Raw genomic sequence first — 19632 nt, forward strand, 5'->3', positions numbered from 1 at the left:
TCCTGAGGAACTGGCTGACCAGGAATTGTCGGAACTGGAGCGGAAATGCACAGCTGAGGAGGCAGCAGGACAGGGAAAAAGAACCCCAAGGAAAATTCATAGTGAAGGGTTTAGCAGAAGCTTTTGCAGACCTTAACCATCTCCATAAAAGGTCTGGAGATTTTTCATTCGTAGAGAGGAATATTCATGGCGCGGTATCTGCTTATAAGCAAATCTAGGATGAGAAAAAGAGACCCAGCAGACCACCGTGAACATATTTCTGAAAAGGGCGGCAGCTCTTCCAGAAGCGTCGCAGGCAGGCCCTTTAGGACAGGTCCAGAAATAGGCGTCCACATCCTGTGAGATGCCAGCCCCCCGTGAGTCACTGCCCCTGAAGAGCCTCTGGGGGCAGGAGGTGGTGGAGACAGCGGTCCTGGTGATCCTGACCTTGTGCAGGCTTGGGCTGACGTGTGTCTTAGTTTTTAATGAAGAAGTTTGAAGAGCCTCCCTGGTGGCGCAAGGGGTTGCGGCCCCAGCTGGATCCCCGCTAGGGAGCTACTCACATGGCGTAGCAGACCTGTCCTGCCTCACCTGCTGCTCCCCTCAGCACTGTGTTTCAGTAGATCCTCCTGTTCTGCCACCTACTCTATTTCTGGGGAATCCTCCCACCCACCCCCCACGCACCTCTGGCCTACACCCCAGTTCTTGTATGCATAAATAAATCATAAAAAAAAATAAAGTTAGTGTTTTTTTTAAAAAAAGGTTTAAGTAAATTAAAAAGAGAAAAACCTTATAGAATAAGCATATAAAGAAAGAAAATATTTTGTATTGCTGCACAGTGTTTGTCTGTTACTACAGAAGTCAAAAATTGAAAAATAGAATGGTAGGCCAAGGTTATTCATCATGGAACAAAGACAGGCGCTCTTTATCACTCCAGCGCGGCCTGAGTGGATAGTGTTACGGAGTCTGCGCTGTACAGGAACGCCCTGGGCTATCATTCACCACTCACTCACCCAAGCAGCTTCCAGGCCCACAGCTCCAGTCACGCCAGGAGGCCTGTGTGAGTGGACGGCCTCTGCTCTCTGGTACCGCAGCTTCACCTCCCCTGTGTCTCGTGCCCTTAGACATGCAGATACCATGATGGTGGGGCTGCCTGTGGGGTTGAGCGCAGTGACCTGCTGTGAGGCTTGCAGCCTAGGAGCAGGAGTTCGACCACACAGCCTGCGCAGGAAGTAGGCTGTACATTTGGCTCTGACGTTTGCACAGCAGCGAAATTGCCTCATGATGCAGGTCTCAAAATGTGTCCCTGTTGTGAAGTGGGGCATGATGATCGAAGGGCTATTTATTTTGGGCTTTCTTTTTTTGGGGGGGGGGACAAGAGGTGGGTCCTATCATAAACATAACAGGAAATCTAGTAACACATTTTTAATGTACAGTAAAGATTGTTAACTGGATGTTATTGTTACACAGCAAACCTTTAGAACACTTCCATCTCGCGTAACTGAAACTCTATACCCACTTCATAGCAGCTCCCCGCTTCTCCCTCCCTGTGGCTGTGGCAAAAGCCAGTTGGTCTGCTTTCTCCTTTTATGTGTTTGACTCGATCCATCAGGTAAGTGGAATCGTGGCATTCGTCCTTCTGTAACTGGCTTATTTCACTGAGCTTAGCTCTCGACGTGCATCCGTGGCGTAGCATATGACAGCACCGCCTTTTTCAAAGACTGGTGACTACCCCCCTGTCCGTCTAGACGCTGTCTTCTTTATCTGTCCATCTGTCGGTGGCCATTTGGCTTCCTCCCGCCTTTGGCCCTGCTGTCAGCACAGAGTACAGATATCTCTTTGAGATTCTCTTTTTAGTTGTTTAGGATGAATACCCAGAAGTGGGGTTGCTGGATCATGTGGTAGTTCTATTTTTAATTTTTGGGGGGACCCTCCAGGCTGTTTTCTTTAGTGATCGTACCGGTTTATGTTCCCGCTGACGGTGGGCGAGCGCTCTAGTCTCTCCTCATTGTCGCCACCCCTTGAGAGTTTCCTGATAAGGGGGAGGCGTTCTTGGTTTTCCAATCTATTGAACTTTGTACCTGTAGCTAGAGCGATACCTTCTGTCCGCTCCCTTGTGGCAGAGCTGGGCGGTCCCCCTTTATTCATCTTTGTTTCCCGAAAGAACCTGAACTTGTTTCTTGTTGGGTCTTCTTTAGAGTGTGTTCTCTTCCCTGCTGGGTGCTCTTCCTCAGACTGTCACGACTTGTTCGTTTTCTGGATATCTGTCTCTGACATCTTACTGTCCTTTCTTAACTGAACTGAACCCATTTTAATGAGACCCTTTCCCTGAACTGAATTTGAGTTACTAGTAAATTAGCTGCCAGTAAGGAACCATTCTCTTGGTCACCTCTTTTTTCTCTTTGACTGGGAAATCATTTTCCATGGCCTGGGATGTGGAGGATTTAGTTTATGCTGATTTCTCAAATAATTAGGAACCGCTGTACCGACTGTTGTATCATTACCTCACTCCTTTGGTAGCTCCTGGGTCAGGGACCTTTCCTGAGGATTGGGCTTTCCCTGCCGTGTGCCACAAAAGCACTAGTTAAATGTGGGATGATGCACATTTCAGGTAGGAATGTAGAAATCTCTAAATTGATAATCTGAGAATATGTTATTTCTTACTGTGTGTATATATATCTTAACTCAAAATGTATATACTAGAACGTCGGGCAGTAGCCTGGCTGACATGTCACACCACATCCATCCCCTGGTCTGACTGATGCGTGGGTTTCCTGCACGTTCCGCTAGGAGATGGAGTGTGCTCTTGCTGGTGGAGTTCTGGGGTCCTGGGGGCTCGGGGTCACTGTGGCCTGATCTGTCTCCCTCTCCTCAGAATGCCTTTTAATCACATTGGCAAGTGAGGCTGAGTTAGCGGTACTAGAATTTTGACATGATAATGGTATTCCTTAGGTGAGGAGAGTATTCTAGGACTTAGGTCAGATTTTGTTTGAAGCCTGGCCCCTTTATTTTATTTATTTATTTATTTATTTATTTAATAATAAATTTTATTTTTATATTCCCCATACAGGCCCCTTTATTTTAAATGTTACTGTACTAATCATTCTGTTACCTTTGTGTTTTTGCAGACTGTTCTCTCTGTATAAGAAAATTTCTGTCCTATAAAACACAGTGTCCAACTTGTCGTGTGGTGAGTTTTTTCTTTCCTTTTTAAAAAAATCATGGGTGCAAAGATTTCTGTGTGACGTATACACGGAAGCCCAGGAGGCTGTGTCATGATGAGTTACACTGTATGGAAGGCGTTCTCACAGAGGACCTGCGAGATGCATGTACGGGGAACTGGGCTTTCTTCAGTTCTCACTTAGACTTCTGAGAACCTAAATGTATGAGGAGGAGGAGACACTCACTTTAAGATCAGGATGTAGCTACTCTTTAAGTCTTAGGACCTGCATTTTCTGGGTTGTTTTTTATCATTTCTCACATTGAGCAGAAGCTCCGTGGAAGGACCGACTGCTCGTTCGCAGATGCCGGCGGCAGGTATTTTTGCAGAAAGCCAAGATTCGTGGCTTTGGGGTTGAACCAACCTCGCTGTTCCTCTACCTCTTTCCCAACCCATACCTTCAGGGAACAAACTCAGAAATTTGTTGTTATTTTTCTTCAAGCATTTCAAGTAGTGAAAAGGAGAAAAGGTAGGTGAGAAGGAAAAGTACACATAAGTAGGAACGAAGAAAGAGGAGAGACAGTCAGGTCTAGTAGGGAGGACAGCTAGTCCAGGGGAAGGATTTGGGTTTGGGTTGTTTGGCACTCCCTGAGGCACATGGTGTCTTTACTGCCCTTCTCACGATGGTGCTGCCGATGAAGCTTGCCACTCATGCTAAATCACGGCTGCGCTTGTCATTTTCCTCTTGTAGTCCTGAAAACTGATCTTATTTTTATTTTATTTTGTTTTTCTCCCAGTATTTGTTTTTCTCCCTGTATTTATCAGGAGAAAATTCCTTAGCCCAAATGATTCTGTTGAGGAACATAGGTCACAACTTTCATGGAAGTCAAGCCAAAGAAATTATGTTTCAAGATCACTTTGTGTTCTGAAAGATAACCAGCTTTCCTCATCTCCTCAAAATCTTTCATGGAAGCATAATTTCTATAGAAATTTGAGTCTACCTCCTTAATTGGTTCAACCACAGCAAACTTACAGAAAGCTGCAGCCCTCAGGGAGACGGTGACTGTGCCAGCACTATGAAATTGCAGACGCTTGGCCAGAAGGCCTCACATCTGAGCTTTCAGCAAGACACTGGAAGCCAGGGTAGTTGTCCTGACACAGCTGCCCTCCCAAAGTGAAGGAGAAACAGGGAGTGGGCATGCTGCCCATCTTGTTTTTAAATTCTCTTTGGACACTTGAAGCCCCTCCAGGTAGTATCATTCAGAAGAGCGCCTCACTTCTGCTTTTCAGGAGAAATTTTGGGGAAAGCTGAGTGTTCGCACTTTGAAGAAAGATTCTTGCTCATGTTAAGTTTTATCTGAGTCAGTAGAGACTATATGTGATTTTTACCTCCTGCATTGGAGAGCTTTGATCAAACTTCCGTCAGCAGATTCTGATTCACTGTTTTAAAATTTCATATTTGTTTGAGATAAGTGCACTTTATTTTGAGGCTTTCCTGGAAGTCTTAGTGGGGTGGGGAATCTCAGGAGGATGGGTCACACATTTTCAAAAACAAGAGTATGACAAGTTAATTATTATTTCTGACCTTTTTCCATCTGTTGTTTTTCTTTTCTAGACAGTCACAGAGCCAGACCTGAAAAATAACCGCGTGTTAGATGAACTGGTAAAAAGCTTGAATTTTGCACGGTATGAGTTATTTTTGTGACTAACCCCAACTACATTGACCTTCTCTCTGTATGCCCCCCTCACTATATGTGCTTTTGGAGATTAAGGAATGCAGGGCTGCATCTGTTGGGGTAAAGAAGGGACGTGGCAGTCACATATATGGACAATCTCACGGCAAGGGGATTTTCTTCCATTGATGAGCAGAACTTCTGTTATGAGATATAAGAGTTAGAAATGCTGATTTGAGCGTTTGCTTACTTTCGGGTACAACAAAGATCATTCCAGCTTCGTCTTTTATTTTCCCTGCCTCAGCCCTCCAGTCAGCCATTTCCCCAAGGAGCCCTGCTTCCTTTCACTGAAGAATGGCATTCGGAAATCAGAGGTCAGGATCTGGAGCTGACTATGCTCATTGTTACTGGGGGGTGTCATTGCCTCTAGACCCCCTCGGTGGACAGCTGGGTAACATGCATGTATACATACGTGTGTACTAACTCATGTATACAAGCATATCTTGAATTGTTCTCTATTTGTTCTCTCTTAATCCATTAATTCTTCATCTGATTTACTCCGCATGTATGAAATGATGTGTCGTGTAAAGTATGTAATCGGTGCCTGGTGAAGTTTGGAAGTACAACTTGTTAAATTCTTGATGGTGAAAGTGAGTTTGGTCACTCCAGGGGGTATAAAAAGATATATTTTGCCAAGTAGTGTCTTGAGTTATTTTTAGTTTTCGTCCTGCAAGTCACGCAGGAATTTTTACTGGAATGATATCCTTTGTTTTGCGAATTATTAGCTGCCCACGTACTCAAGCGTATGTCTTCCAGGCCTGTTGGGCATCCTTGGAGATCATTACAGTGCTTTGAAAACTGTCACGAGATTTCTCCCAGTGGAATTGCACTTTTATTCTTTAGTTTACATTCTAGACAGTCAGACTTAGGACTCTGAATTCACCTGGTAGGACTTTCTAGAAATGGACTGAGTTATTTTTTTAAGGAACTCTGAGAGTCTCTGATTCTCAGAATTAAAGTTAACTGCTTCACTTGGATGCAACAGTTACATTTTGTGGCCTATTAGAATGTCTTTAGGAAGAAATTTATTGTCAGTTTGATTTTCTCTGAGACAGTAAAATTGTAACTCAAGGCTTATTTTTTTCTTCAGCTGTTAGCTGAAAGCATAACAACCTCCTACTAGGGAAAGGGAACATTATGGAAGACTGTGTGGCTGTTGAAGTGATTAGTATCTGGGTTACAGACCTTTTGGTAATTCATGAGAGGCTGTGGAATGACTGAGCTCTCCCCTCTGCTTGCTTCCCTTTGGGGAGGACGAGGCCAATTACTCATAGTAATGGGCTTGTGGGAGTGGGAGGTAGGCTGCAGATGAAGAATGGATTTTATTGTTTCTCACTCCGTTTACCTTCTTGGAATTGGAATTGCTTTTTGGTGAACATTTTGGACTTTTGTCATCGCTAAAGTGCTGTATGTCATTGGCAAAATTAGTAGCCCTGACATTCAAACTAATCCGTTTCTTGTTTGGAATCTGGTTTAAGATTAATGAGGGAAGTTTAATTTTATGACTAAAATGTAATATATTTGTATTGTTTGTTGATTTCATGTCTTCCCTCTTTCCCATCTGTCATTGCCATTTTATGACATCATGATTTTTAAAAATTTGATGTTCTAAATGGAGTAACAGAAGGGTATCGGAAAAAAAATTTCCGGTGTTGTCAGATACCAGGCTAACATGCAGATCTTACATTTTCTTCCAGTTTTTGCCTTTTATTTTCAAAGAATGAGAGTTTGCTTTCTTGACTCAATTTTATTTAAATTAACGTTCTTAAGAAACTCTTCTGTTGAACAAAATTTAATTAGAGTATTTTTGCTTAAGTAGAATTTAATTTTGGATGCAAGTAGGAAAACTGCTTCTGTTTTCTTACATAGCAGTCAGTCTACATTTTTGTCATTATTTTTACAAATTGAGAGTGTAGAGCATCATTTACATCATTTACATTTGTTTTATCCATCATCGAGGTATAAATATTTCTCCCCCCAAGATTATACTCTTTTCTTGCTTATTCCAGGTTTAAGAATTTAAGTATTTTAGATGATAATTCTATTAGTTAATTCCCTTAGCTCATGGATAGTCTACCCGACCTCATCTCTGGATATTTTTAAATATTTAACTTAATATACAACAATATTAGATATTAATAATACAATAATATAATAATATTATTAGTACAACATAATATGTAGTATACATAGTTATGCATATTATGTATTATAACTATATACATTATATGTAATAATATGTGATATATAATATACAATATTTATATATTATTAGATATAATAATATTGGTACAATAATATTAGATAAGCATGTTTGTTTCAGGACATATTCAAAAGGGTCAGTGTTCAGATTATGACCGACAAATACTATATGAAGCCAGATATTTTGACATAAATAGGGTTTTTGTGGATTTTGCGTGAGGCAAAATAAAATGATTACCGCTTTTCTTTGTCTTTTTTTAATACCCATTTCCTGCTCAGTCAAGTAACTGACTCCTAGGTGGTATGAACGTTAAAAGAGTGTTTTTTATTTTTTTTTTAACTGACTTTAGGATAAAGGGAAATTCAACCAAATAGTCTATTTTTGTGGTAAATATTTGGCGTTTTTCCGTGATTCATTCAGTTTCAGATGATAATATATAATTTCCCTATTTCCTTACTGATTAACATTTGGTTTATTTCCAGTTTTTGTCTCTTGTGACAAAAGCTGCTGCTCTGAACATTCTTGTACATGTTTTGGGCATAGATTTCTTTTGGCTTAAAAGTGTGAAAGTGTCATTGCTAGGTATAGAGTAGGAGTTCATTTATTTGTTGTTATCTCCAAATTATTAAAATTATACTCCTACCAGCAAAGCGGAGGAGCGTTCTAGACGCTCTGTGTCCTCCCCAGTACTTGATGTTGTTTAGCCTTTCCGACTTTATCTAACCTTTCTGAGGAGTGTGTCAGGGAAATTTTTGAAATCATTCCTTAGGTTTTTATTTTTGCTATTTTTCTGAATTTTTTTAATTGGTAAAATTTGTAGTGTAATATAATCTTGAATTTTAATTGAAATTTTGATCAAAGCATCCATTCTATAATTCTGTCCAAAGCCAAGAGAGCTCCCTTACTGTGCTGCTGGCCAAGCCCACGCCCGCAAGCACCACACAGGTCTCTTATCTTCACTGACTGCCCCTTGTGCGTTGCATGATGGAATCTCACAGCGTGTACTTTTGTCTTTTACTTGGCTGCTGTTTCTCCTGTTGGTCTGTGTTGTTGCTTGTATCAGTAGTCACTCTTTCAGTGCTGACTAGTGTCCAGTACATGAATGCAGTTGGCTTGCTTACTCATCTGTTGATGAACCTGGACGGTGTCCAATGTATGGCTAGAGTAGTAAGAGCTGCTGTGAACCTTTGTGTATGATCCTCCTTAAGTAGGAGTCTGCCTTCATTTCTTTCGGATATTTCTGTAGGGATGGAATTGCTGATATATAGGTTAGACACTTCTGAGCTTTTTAAGAAATTGGCCAGCAGTTCCTAGTTAGGTTGTGCCACACCCGCGACTGGTTGTGAAAATTCCAGTTAACCCGCATCCTGGTTGCTGCCTGTGCCTGTGCTGTCAGCCTTTTACTTGTAAGCATTCTGGATGATTAATACACCTTGTCATCTGCTTGTTGACTCTTTGTATCTTTGGTTTTCACGGTGTCTGCACCTGTTTTAATTCCGGCCAAGAGAGTACAGCCTTACTTTCTCCACAGCCTTGCCAACAATTGTTGCTTCTGGTCTTTTTGAAGACAGCCTTTCTCACTGGTGTGAGGTGAAATGTCGTTGTGGTTTTGATTTGCATTTCCCTGACGATAAGTGATGAACATTTTTTCCTGTTTCTGTTTGCCACGTGTTTGTCTTCATCGGTGAGAGGTCTGTTTGGGTCCTCTGCCCATGATTTTATCAGGCTGTTGGTGCTTTTGTTGTTGAATTGTATGAGTTGTATCTGATAGACTTTGGTGTTAATCCCTCATTGGATGTATGACTCGCAGATATCTCCTCCCCTTCAGTGGGTTTTGGCAGTGGTTTCTTTTCCTGTGCAGCAGCCTTCTAGCTTGATGTGGTCCACTGTGTTCCCTTGCCTGGGAGATGTGGCCGCAGAGGGCTCTGAGGCATAGCTGGAGAGCGCTCTGCCTGCGACTTCATATTTTAAGGTTGCAGGTCTTATATTCAACTTTTCATTGCATTTTGAATTTTTGTGTGTTATCCATCACTTTCATGTGAATTTATCACTTTTCTCTTTGTCCATTTGTTCTTTTTTTTTTTTTAATAACTCTTCTTTTTTTTTTTTAATAGAGGCATGTTTTATTTATTTATTCATTTATTTGTTTGTTTGTTTTTGTTTATACATGCACTGGGTACAGTCAGAAGCGCGGGAGGGTGAGAGAATTCACCAGAGCCAGAGCGGGGAGCAGAGCAGGCAGAAGGACCGAAGGACACTGCTGAGGGGAGCAGCGGGCGGCAGGAGAGGTCTGCGCGCCATGTGGGACCCTCCTCCAGAGGCCGGGGAGCAGCCGGGAATCGAACCGGCGCCGCAGAGGCCGCGGGCAGCTTCGCAACCCAGCGCTCAACCGCTGCGCCACCGGGGAGGCCCTAATAACTCTTCTTCTCTGGCCTTTTGATTTTTTGTTTCACGTTATTTAACCGTCCTCCCTTTTTGTGAGGTTTGAGATAATTTGCTTCCATGTATGTTATAAATCCCACAAGACATTGCTGGTGTCATTTCAGGGCAGCCAGTGGTCTTGCAGTTACCCACATATTCACCTTTCCTGGAGCTGATGATTTTTGCTGACATTGCTGTGCTTCCATGTGGGATCATTTTCCTTCTGTAGTATTCCTTGCCTGCTGGTGAGGGACGCTCGTAGCTTTTCTTTGCTTGAGGATATCTTTATTTCGCTTTCATTTTGGAAGAATATTTTCATTAGCACAGAATTCTGTTTCTTTCTGTCAATTCTCATGTCCTTCTCTGACCTTGCGCCCAGGGTTTTGCTGCGGGTTGGCAGGACATTGTCATCTCCTTAGAGCCGTGTCTCTTATCTGAAGGTGATTCTGTCTTCTCTTTCGCCTCCCCAGGGCTCATTTGGTGCCATCTGGGTTGGCTCCCTCAGCCTGGGGTGGGGGTGGGGGTCTGCTGATGACATTCTGTGGGTGCTTCAGTGATGCATGGAGCACAGAGGTGACCTAACTCAGGGGCTGCCACCCAGCCCCGAGCCCACCTTGGGGGCGACATGCCATGTGTTCTGTGCGGCAGGACTTTCTTGTCATTTTTCATTTGGCAGCAGTTTGATGATGACATGGCTGGGCTTCATTTTTGTTTTATCCTCTTGGGAATGGATCTTAATTCCATTTTGCTATTCACTGTCCATTGGTATTTTTGCCTTTTTTCTTTAGTATCCTTAGTATAGCTGTTATGAAGTCCTCATTTTCTAATGCTGCTTGTGTCACCTTTGGGTCTGCTTCCATTGCCTAGTTTTATTTCTTGATTAGTGGCTACTTTTTCTTCTTTGCACATGTCGCTTTTAAAGTGTGTGAGCGTCGTGCGCAAAACATTACAGAGTCTGAATCCTCTTCCTTTGAAAGATGTTGATGTATATTCTGCAGGCAATGAAATTACCAACACTTTGCTTTTATTCTCTTGGGGCCTGTTTTATTGTTTTCTTAGGTTTGGTCTATTTCAATTTCGTTCTTAGGTTTGGTCTATTTCAATTTCGTTCATATTCTGGTGTAGTCCTTCTTCCTAGGGCATGACCTTTGGGGGGGGGGTTCACCTTGATGTTCGGGCTCTTTACCAGAGTCTCTCAGCTTTAGCTCAAATGCCAACAATGCCCCAACGCTGCCTTTGGGAGTCCGGCTGCCCAGCATCTGCCCCACCACGCCTCCTGTGTTTCCGTCTCGTTCTCGTCCCATCATGGGGACGACCAGGGGTTGATGGCAATTTGTAAGCAGACTTCAAGCTTCCCTTTCTGGGACTGCCCTGTTCAGCCCTTTGAGCCTCCTGTCCTGGCCACCTTTGCCCATAACTCTGATCTCTGGTCCCTCCTTCCAGTGAGAGTCCTGGCTCTTGTTTCAGCTTTGGTTTGATACCTAAGTCGACGAAAGACCTGGGAAGACGTAGCTGCCCACATGTTTTTTCTCTCTCGGGGCTGCAGTCTTGTGAGGATGAAGGGCCGTACTTACGCAGAGTTGTTTGATGCTTTGTCCAGATTTTGTGCAGCTGTTCTCCATGGTAGAATTTGAAGTCCCTCTGTTTTCTTGCACAGACAGATGAACTGTTATTTAAGTCAGATTTACTGCTTTGTGTCTTACCCTAGAAGAAGCACTTTGGTTTGGTTGTCGATGTGAAGCAGCTTCTGCATTTTGTAGGCGCAAGTGTTAATTAGTAAAGCGGCTTATGTCAGCTAGCTCGTTCTACAGAACTTGATTTCTTAATTACCTTCCGTGTTGTCGTACTTCAAGGAGTCATCTGCTGCAGTTTGCCTTCGAGTCACCACCCATATCTCCTGCCTCCAACTCTTCAAAGAGCCTCGCTGCCAGAGCACACATGCCGATGGCCCTCAGACCCTCTTTAAAGCAAGGAAGCAGCTTAATGGAGAATTTCTTGATCAGAGAAACTGCTGGCTCTACATCAGAGTTGCTGATAAAAGAGAGTGAAAGCAAGTTCCGTCCTCAGAAAGAGACGAGCGCTTCTGCTGACACCAAAGAGACGCCTTGTGCGGAGAAGGCAGCTGCGGGCTCCTCCGGGGCTGCTGCTCCCGAGACCCCCTCTACGTCGACTTTGAAACAAGTCTCTAGAGGTAGGCGATGCTTTCACACGTGTCCTTCCTTACGCGCCAAGTCTTCTCATCCCACATGACATAAGAATAAAGAGGCAGCAGTTTTGAGGGGAAGGACTGAGAGGGCAAACCAGATTCCACCATGAACTGTCCTAGAGACGCCTGTAGGCCATGTGTCAAGCTAGATTCCCCCCCAGCCCCCCTTTGGATAGGAATTCAGGCTGTTTGCTTCAAAAGCGAAGCATTTCCAGTGCATTCATATTTTGAGTGTGGCAGTAGCTTTCTGCTTTTTAGCTTTGCATTTCTTCCATGTCAGATCCTGTTCAATCTTAAAAAACTCCTTCTGTTTTATTAGCTAGCAGTTTGGTCTACCTGTGCTTGAACCTTTCCCAGCTCTTCTACCTGACATTTAAAGCCTTTGGGATTTGATCCCCATCCTAATTGTTTCTCTCCTCTGCCTCTGAAAAGTCCTTCCATTCTAGCCAGGTGGATCTCCTCCACTCTTCCCTGAATACACCTCGTACAGGCTGGCATACTCCCCTTGTAGGTCTGATTCCACCTACTCTTGTAAATAAAGACCCACTGGCATAAGCACAGCCCTGTGTCTGCCTACTCTCGTGACGATTTTCACCCTTCGATGGCAGAGCCCTGTCCCTGCAAGTTCATCATATTTACCACCTGCCCCTTCCCTAAAAATGTTTGTCAACCCCTGTTCTACCTTTCTAGAATATCCAGATCCTAAACTTTCTTTGGGTATGTTAGTATTGATATCTTACTTCATTTCATAGTGTTTTTGCACAGCATGCTCAACTTTTTGGTGAGTATCTCAGCTTATTTAGCCTTCTCTGATTCTGTGTCTTTTTTACTTCCTGCAGAGCACTTTTCAGACAGTCACCACATTGTAGACATTGCTACACTTATACCACAAGTGGAGTTAAATTAGTGCTGAATTACCAATTCACTGATAAATTAAATTCCTTGGCCCCAACGAATAAATGCTTTAATCTGGCTGCACCCTGTGCCCTGCCTCAGTGAGGTGTGCTTCACTTGCTGTGACTGGTTTAGCGCTTAATGTGGGTGACTCTTAATTAAGACTTGGGGAAATAAAGATTAGTTCAATCGTTTGGTCACACCTTTATAGAAAAGACTGAGCCAAAACATTTTCTGGGAGATAAATTTCCATACTTCCTGCAGTCTCTTCCACTGGGTGCGGGTGTCTGATGGTGGGGCTGCCCACAGTGCGGCCATGACCCGGCACCGGCTGGCCCGCTCCTGTTGCCCTTGCTTGCATTCTTGTCCTCTTGTGCCTTTCTCAGCGCATGGCAAGGTTGAGATTCTACCTTTTTATCTTAATTGTTAAAAAGATGCCAGCTCAAATTATTTTTGCCTTTTTTACAAATAAAGTCTCTTTTTCTCTTTCTGAAAATGACAGTGGATTGTCCTGTTTGTGGAGTTAGTATTCCGGAAAATCACATTAATAAGCACCTCGACAGCTGTTTATCACGTGAGGAGAAGAAGGAGAGCCTCAGAAGGTAAGTGACCAAGCGCATCTGGTGGATGGCTCGGCTCGGCTTCCCTGTGCTGCACAGACCTGGGGCGCAGGGCAGTGTCCATGTCTTCTGGCCACTGGTTGTCAGGGGCCAACTCCCACTTGCTTTTCCTTTGATCCTATAAACCTGTGGCTCCTTTCCCTGGCCTTGTTTCTTCAGCTCCCACTTGCCAAACATAATTAACTCTGTGGACTATTCGAGCCACTGGTAAAATTTGAATTGAAATTAGTGACTTAGAATTCAGCTACCACAAAGCTCCTTGGCCAAAGAAAGCAAGCTTAGACTCTAAATAGAAAACATAAAATCTTTGATTGGTAGGGTGCTTTGAAGTTTTCACATTTTAAGTCAAGCTTGTTCCCCTACTTTCTAAGTAGGCAGCCATGTATATAATGACAAAATGGCACATAAGGGCATGAGAGAAATGTAATGTCTCCTTCCAACTCGCCACCCCCTGCCTCAGATCAGTGCCATAACTCATAGGTTGTCAAAGCTGTTCTTTGTCTTTTATACATCAGAGTCATAGTAATTTGTTAGGCTTGGCCACTATTGTTACAGATATAAGTTGTTTACAGATGAAATTTTAGTCCCAGTTAAATTGTGGAGGGTTAAGGAATAAATAGGTGGTTGATGATAAGGAAGCAGAAGCTGCTTGTTAGGGGAGTCTGATAATGAATGGAAGGAGATGAGAGAGATTTGGGGAAGGAGTAAGCATCAAGATCAAGGAAGCCTTTGTTTTTTTAAAATAGAAATTGTTTCAGCCTTCAGTCTCTTTCCTTCTGCTGTCTCCAAGGAGGGAGCAGATGGTAGATTGAACAAATCAGGAGCCTAGGAGATCAAGAGTCTAGTAATGAACTTTTTCTTGACATGTGTACAGAACCCTTCTTCTGAAACGGGAAGGAAGTGAGGGAGGATTGATGACAATTCAGAGAGAGATGGAAGAGGAAAGGAAACTGAAGGAATTAATAGTACCCCAAGGGTGGGGGTGATGGAGTGATTGACTTGTACGTTTGGTGTTTGAAGGACTTGGAGGGGCTTTTTCTAAAAACCTTGTTGAAAGGCAGGGCTAATGTATTAGGTTTTGTGATGGAAGATAAAATGGTGTCACTTAATTTTTATGGGTAAATCTGGAGTGAATACAGGTACCAAGGGACAGACTGATACTGAGGTGACTTACAAAAGCTGTCATGGAAAGCACGTGATCTTTTATTATTTTACAGAGGGGGACAGCAACTGGCATTTCTTACTGTTGTGTTTTCAGCTGAATTATTAACTGTCCTCCTAGCAGAGACCCCCCTCCTCCCCCGTGAAATCTTTCAACAACCCACCACATGCAAACGTGACACTGGCTCTGCTCCATTCAGGTGGAGCTAGAGGCCTTGACTTGCCCCTTTGTCCCTGCCCTCTATCCCTGCTGGGTATCCTGAGATCCCGCCACAGGTACCTGCAACAGGTGCCTGTGCAGTCTTGCCTGCAGGAAACTTCCTCCTATTGGGTAAGTTTGTCGATGAGAAGGAATTTAGATTTTTAGCTTGCATAGTTTGTTGAACTTTGAAATAAAAGTGGATCTTTGCAAGAATTATTTCCATAGCATGAGAATCCAATGATCTGCGTTTTCTTTAAAAATGCGTCGTCCTGAAGGAGGAGTTGAGAACACAGAGTGAGCATTTTCTCCTTGAATAGTGAGGATATATTAGCTCTGATCATCTTCCTTGGGCTGCTCTTTTTTCAGATGAGCCATCTTATTTCTTCTAACACCATAGGCTCTCTCAGGTTATCTAAAGACACACCTAGTGTGTATAACTGAGTTCAGGCTGCAGGAGTGGGCCCCAGGCCTGCTTTGGGGCTTGCCGTAGCCTGCCGGTTGCTCTTTGGGGCCACTTGAAGTACCTCGCTCCCAGGGAAAGATTTTCTGTGCAAGAAGGTGCACTGAAGGCTCTTGCCAAGTCCTGCATCTAGGGTAGTTGTTGCATTTTGTTTAGTGATTTTTTCATTTGCTCCCCCAATTTTTTTGTTCTCATAACTTATTTCTTGCAAAACTAGTGTTTGCGAAGATACACTTTGGGAAACCTGAAGCCACATTTCTTGTTAGTTACATCCTGGTCCTGGGTTCTGGGCCATATAATAGTCTCCAACATATTAGGAATTTTCTCCACCACACCCTGACTGACTAGTGGCAAACAGCCCTTCAACCCTTGGATGTACATTCCCATCAGAGCTGATATGGAGAACAGGCTTCCTTGTGAAGGGCCTTTAGATGCATTACTCAGTCTCACTAAAGCGTAGAAGAAAGGTCACTGTCATTTTCTTCTTGTGGCAAACACTTATTAGCCTTCATAATTGAAATTTCTTGATGGAAATTGTCAATTAGTGTGGTTCTTTTCATGATAAATGTCATTGAATAGTTGAGATTTCCATTAGAATTCCTTAGTCGTAAGTTTAATCATCTAGCCTTGGTAAAATAAATGTTTTAGATCCAGCTTTAATGCATTAATGAGTTGTCCCCCCAGTTTGCTTGTATAAACTGTAAAATGCTTCAGCTCTTAGCTGCCTGCTATGATTTTATTTTGCCGTGATTTTATCAGCCTTAGAATCTAATGGACTATAAGAGCAATTTTTCAGAAAAATGTAATCTGTTGAGGGTTTGCAGTTCTTTCTACAGTTAAATATTTATCTCTGGCTTTTAGACTTTATTGATAAACCATTAAAAAAAAAAAAGGTAATTTAGCCAGGCAGTAGTTCTGTTGGTCAGTCTAGAAGTCTGCTTGCATCTGCTCTGTGCCCACCATGGCATTTCTCTCAGCATGGTCCCTGGACCATTGGCCTCCGATGTGCCTTGTGGAACCGTGTTTAGGTAGAATTCAGGGTCTCTACTTCAGGACTGAATCAGAATTGGTAGGTTGATGTGGAGCAAGGACTGAGAACCTGCATTTTAAATAAGCTTGCCAGGTGATTTAGAGGTGGGCTGAAGTTTAGGTAGCGTAGCCTTGTGTGAACTGGTTATATGCGAGTTTTTGTAAAGTCTTGGGTTTTGGATAAATCTGTTACTTTTTAAGTTCCTGTAAATTTTTACTTGAACCTTTGATAGTCTTATTTATTACAAAATCATTTTGCATTGTGCTTGTAATGACGACCTTAACTACATATTGCCATAACACTGAGTCAGCCATGTACTCAGAACTGTGTTATAAATCAGATTAAATAGATACACTCTCTAAGGAGTTGCCGTTAGAAAGTTGTCTCAAGTCGTTGATATTCTTAGCTTGAATTCGATTCTATTTTAATAAAGACTATTTACTTGCCTTTTTTTAAAATAGGGCTTTGTTATATGTAGACTTACAGTTTAGTGCTTGTGAGTGTGTTAATTATATAAAGTGAAGAGCCAAGTGGTAATTTTGCTAATACGTTTATTATAATACCCCATATATTATTAAGATTAACTGAAGTTGAAGAGAACAAATCTCTGGTGCTTTTGCTGTTGTTTTCCGCTGTGTTCTTTGTAGATGACGCCACAGGAATCCACTGCCTGCCCGCTTTCTGGCTGCTCGCTCGGTGGTGGTAATGAGTGGGAAAGTTAGCCGTCAATTAGGCCTTCTTTTATTTCATCCAATGCTTTTGGCTAAGTGACTGCCTCGGGCTTGGGGGGGCACTTGTGTCCATGGATCAGAACTTTTTCTAAAGAAGCTGTACGCGATACTATTATCCAATCCAGAACCTGGCTCTCAGTGGCATTTGTGTTCCAATCATCTGGGATAACTTTTTTCACGGAGATTTTGCACGAAAACTGTGGGCGTATTTTTGGAAAAATGTAAATCTACATAAATGTGATTCCAGAGGGAGTTCTCCTCATATTCAGTGCACCAGCCCTCTCTGCGGGTCTCCAGGCTGCCGCCCCGACGGGCCGCTCCCCTTGGCTGCCACCTTGATCCCTCCCTCGCGTGTGCCGCCGGCACCCTGGGTGCTGCGCGTTGAACACTGCCAACTTTGCTTGTGGATTGCATCCTCCTTCTCTTTCCCATTTTTTATCTTAATGGTTCTGCTGTTTCCCAGTCACCTTAGCATTGAGTCAGAAGATAAATTACTGCTTGTGGAAGGCATTTGATAATTCACAATCACCGTCTCTGATCTTTTTCCCTTTTTAGTTCTGTTCACAAAAGGAAGCCACTGCCCAAAACCGTATATAACTTGCTCTCAGATCGCGATTTAAAAAAAAAGCTAAAACAGCATGGATTATCTGTTCAAGGAAATAAACAGCAGCTCATTAAAAGGCACCAGGAGTTTGTGCACATGTACAATGCCCAGTGCGATGCTCTGCATCCAAAGTCAGGTAAAGTGACACAGCGGTGGGTTGTGCTTTTCTTCTAATAAGGCAGTTTGTGCTGCTTGGGGATAATGAGCCATGGGGGGAGGGATTTTAATCAATGCATTTTTGATAGTAGGTAAGATAGGTCTTGCTTCTGCAGGATCCTAGGACACTTGGTAAGCCAGCCTTCCTTCCTCAGCCAGGCTCGCAGCCATTCCTTTTTCAGAGGCCCCTGCTGCCTCTGCTGTTTCCTGTGTCTTTCCAGAGATCGTATGGGGTGAAGAGTTGAACGGGAGAGCCTCCGGTAGGATCCCAGTTTTGTAGGTTTCTGATTGACTGACTTTGGACAAGTTACTTAATATCTCCGTACCCCAATGTTCTCATCTGTAAATTAAAAGCTATAATACAACTTCCTTAAAATGTTTTTGAGAGAAATGAGTGAAAAGATGCATTTAAAGTACCTGGCAGAGTACCTTAGCAAGTGGTTAGCCTTCAGTAAATGTCACTGTTAGGATCACTGTACAGATATACCCATTTTATGGAAGTGTTACATTATCAGCACACCGTTAAATGGTTTGTCCTTAAAATCAGTGCCAGCACCCCCAAAGCCCATGTCCTTCCCCTTCCCAGCCGCTCCGCTTCATTCTGACAGCTGACCACCATCTGCTACTCATTTTGCCTGTATATTGTTGATATAAGTGGGATAATATATAGCTATGTATTCTTTTGAGTCTGCATTTATGTAATGTGTTTTTAATATTCATCCATGATTTTGTATACAGTTGTGATTTTTTTCTTTTTTTGTTGCCGTGGAGTATTCCATTGTATAAATATATCACACTGCTTACCCATTCCATGGATGATGGACATTTGGATTTTTCCACTCTTTGGCTCTTAAGAATAATGCTGCTATGAATAATCTTTTGCATGTCTCTTGATACACATAGGCACAGATGTTTTTTAGATGTACATATTTAGGAGTAGAATTGTTAGGTTTTTGCAGAGGTTCAGCTTTCATGGATAGAGCCAAAGTTTCAGTGCCAAGGTACACCCTCATCTGGAGGGTATGAATGTTCCAGTTTTTCTGAGTCCTTGACAAAATCAGTATTGTCAATTTTTCATTTTGGCCATTCTAGTGGATCTCATTATAGTTTTAATTTGTACTTCCCTAGTGACTTGTAGTGTTCAGCACATTTTTATATGCTTTATTGGCCATCTGGACATCCTCTCTGGTGAAATCCCATGTAAGCCTAATTTTTCTATGCTGTGGATTTATTGTTACTTATTTGTGGGAGTACATGAAATTTTCTGGATGCAAATCTTGCTCGATTTCACCTCTTTTTTTTTTCTTTTAAAGATTTGTTTATGTATTTATACAAGCACTGGGTACAGTCAGAAGCATGGGAGGGTGAGAGAATTCACCAGAGCCAGAGCGGGGAGCAGAGCAGGCAGACCGACGATATACACTGCTGAGGGGAGCAGTGGGCGTGGCAGGAGAGCTCTGCCCACCATGTGGGACCCTCGCTGGCAGCCAGGGATTGAACCAGCGCTGCAGAGGCTGTGGGTAGCTTCGTAGCCCAGCGCTCAACTGCTGCGCCACCAGGGGAGGCCCTGGATTTCACCTCTTAATGGCTTCATTTGAGAAGTAGAAGTTTGTAATTTTAATATAATCCAATCTGTTGCAGTTTTCTTTTGGCTAGTACTTTTTATATCCTTTTTATGTCATTGACTACCGCAATAAGGATTTCTCCCTTTTTTGGAAAAGCTTTATTGATTTTGCTTTTACATTTCAACCTGATATTTATCTAGAATGGATTTTAGCATATGTTTTGAAGTAGGGGGTGAAATTCTTTTGTTTTTCCATGTAGATAGCCGATTGGTGCAGGACCATTTATTGAAAAACTGTCCTTTTCTCACCGAATAGCCCTGATTGAGAATGTTGGGACCTGGGTGTTTTGTTCCATCGACTCATTTGTCGGTCCTAGTGCCTGTAGTGTACTGTCTTAATTACTTTATGAGAATTGTAATAGATCTTGCTGTCTGACCGTGTAGTTCCTCTAACTTTGTTGTTCTTTTAGGATTCCTGGGCTCTTTAACACGTCTTATATAAATTTTA

The 19632-nt window shown here is 42.7% G+C and overlaps 1 protein-coding gene across 1 annotated transcript in view; it reads left to right on the forward strand.

Annotated features, from left to right (window-relative positions):
* The window catches only part of RAD18 (RAD18 E3 ubiquitin protein ligase), a gene marked incomplete at both ends in the record, with an annotated part of 55277 nt that overhangs the window by 5627 nt on the left and 30018 nt on the right, over positions 1-19632 (forward strand). Inside the window, 5 exons of the mRNA XM_084247431.1 lie at positions 3108-3169; positions 4755-4825; positions 11350-11687; positions 13099-13198; positions 17356-17540. Coding sequence (XP_084103557.1) covers positions 3108-3169; positions 4755-4825; positions 11350-11687; positions 13099-13198; positions 17356-17540 — 756 coding nt within the window. The remainder of the gene's footprint in view (positions 1-3107; positions 3170-4754; positions 4826-11349; positions 11688-13098; positions 13199-17355; positions 17541-19632) is intronic.

The sequence above is a fragment of the Talpa europaea genome (assembly GCF_964194135.1).
Source record: "Talpa europaea genome assembly, chromosome: 11".
Taxonomy (NCBI): Eukaryota; Metazoa; Chordata; class Mammalia; order Eulipotyphla; family Talpidae; genus Talpa; species Talpa europaea.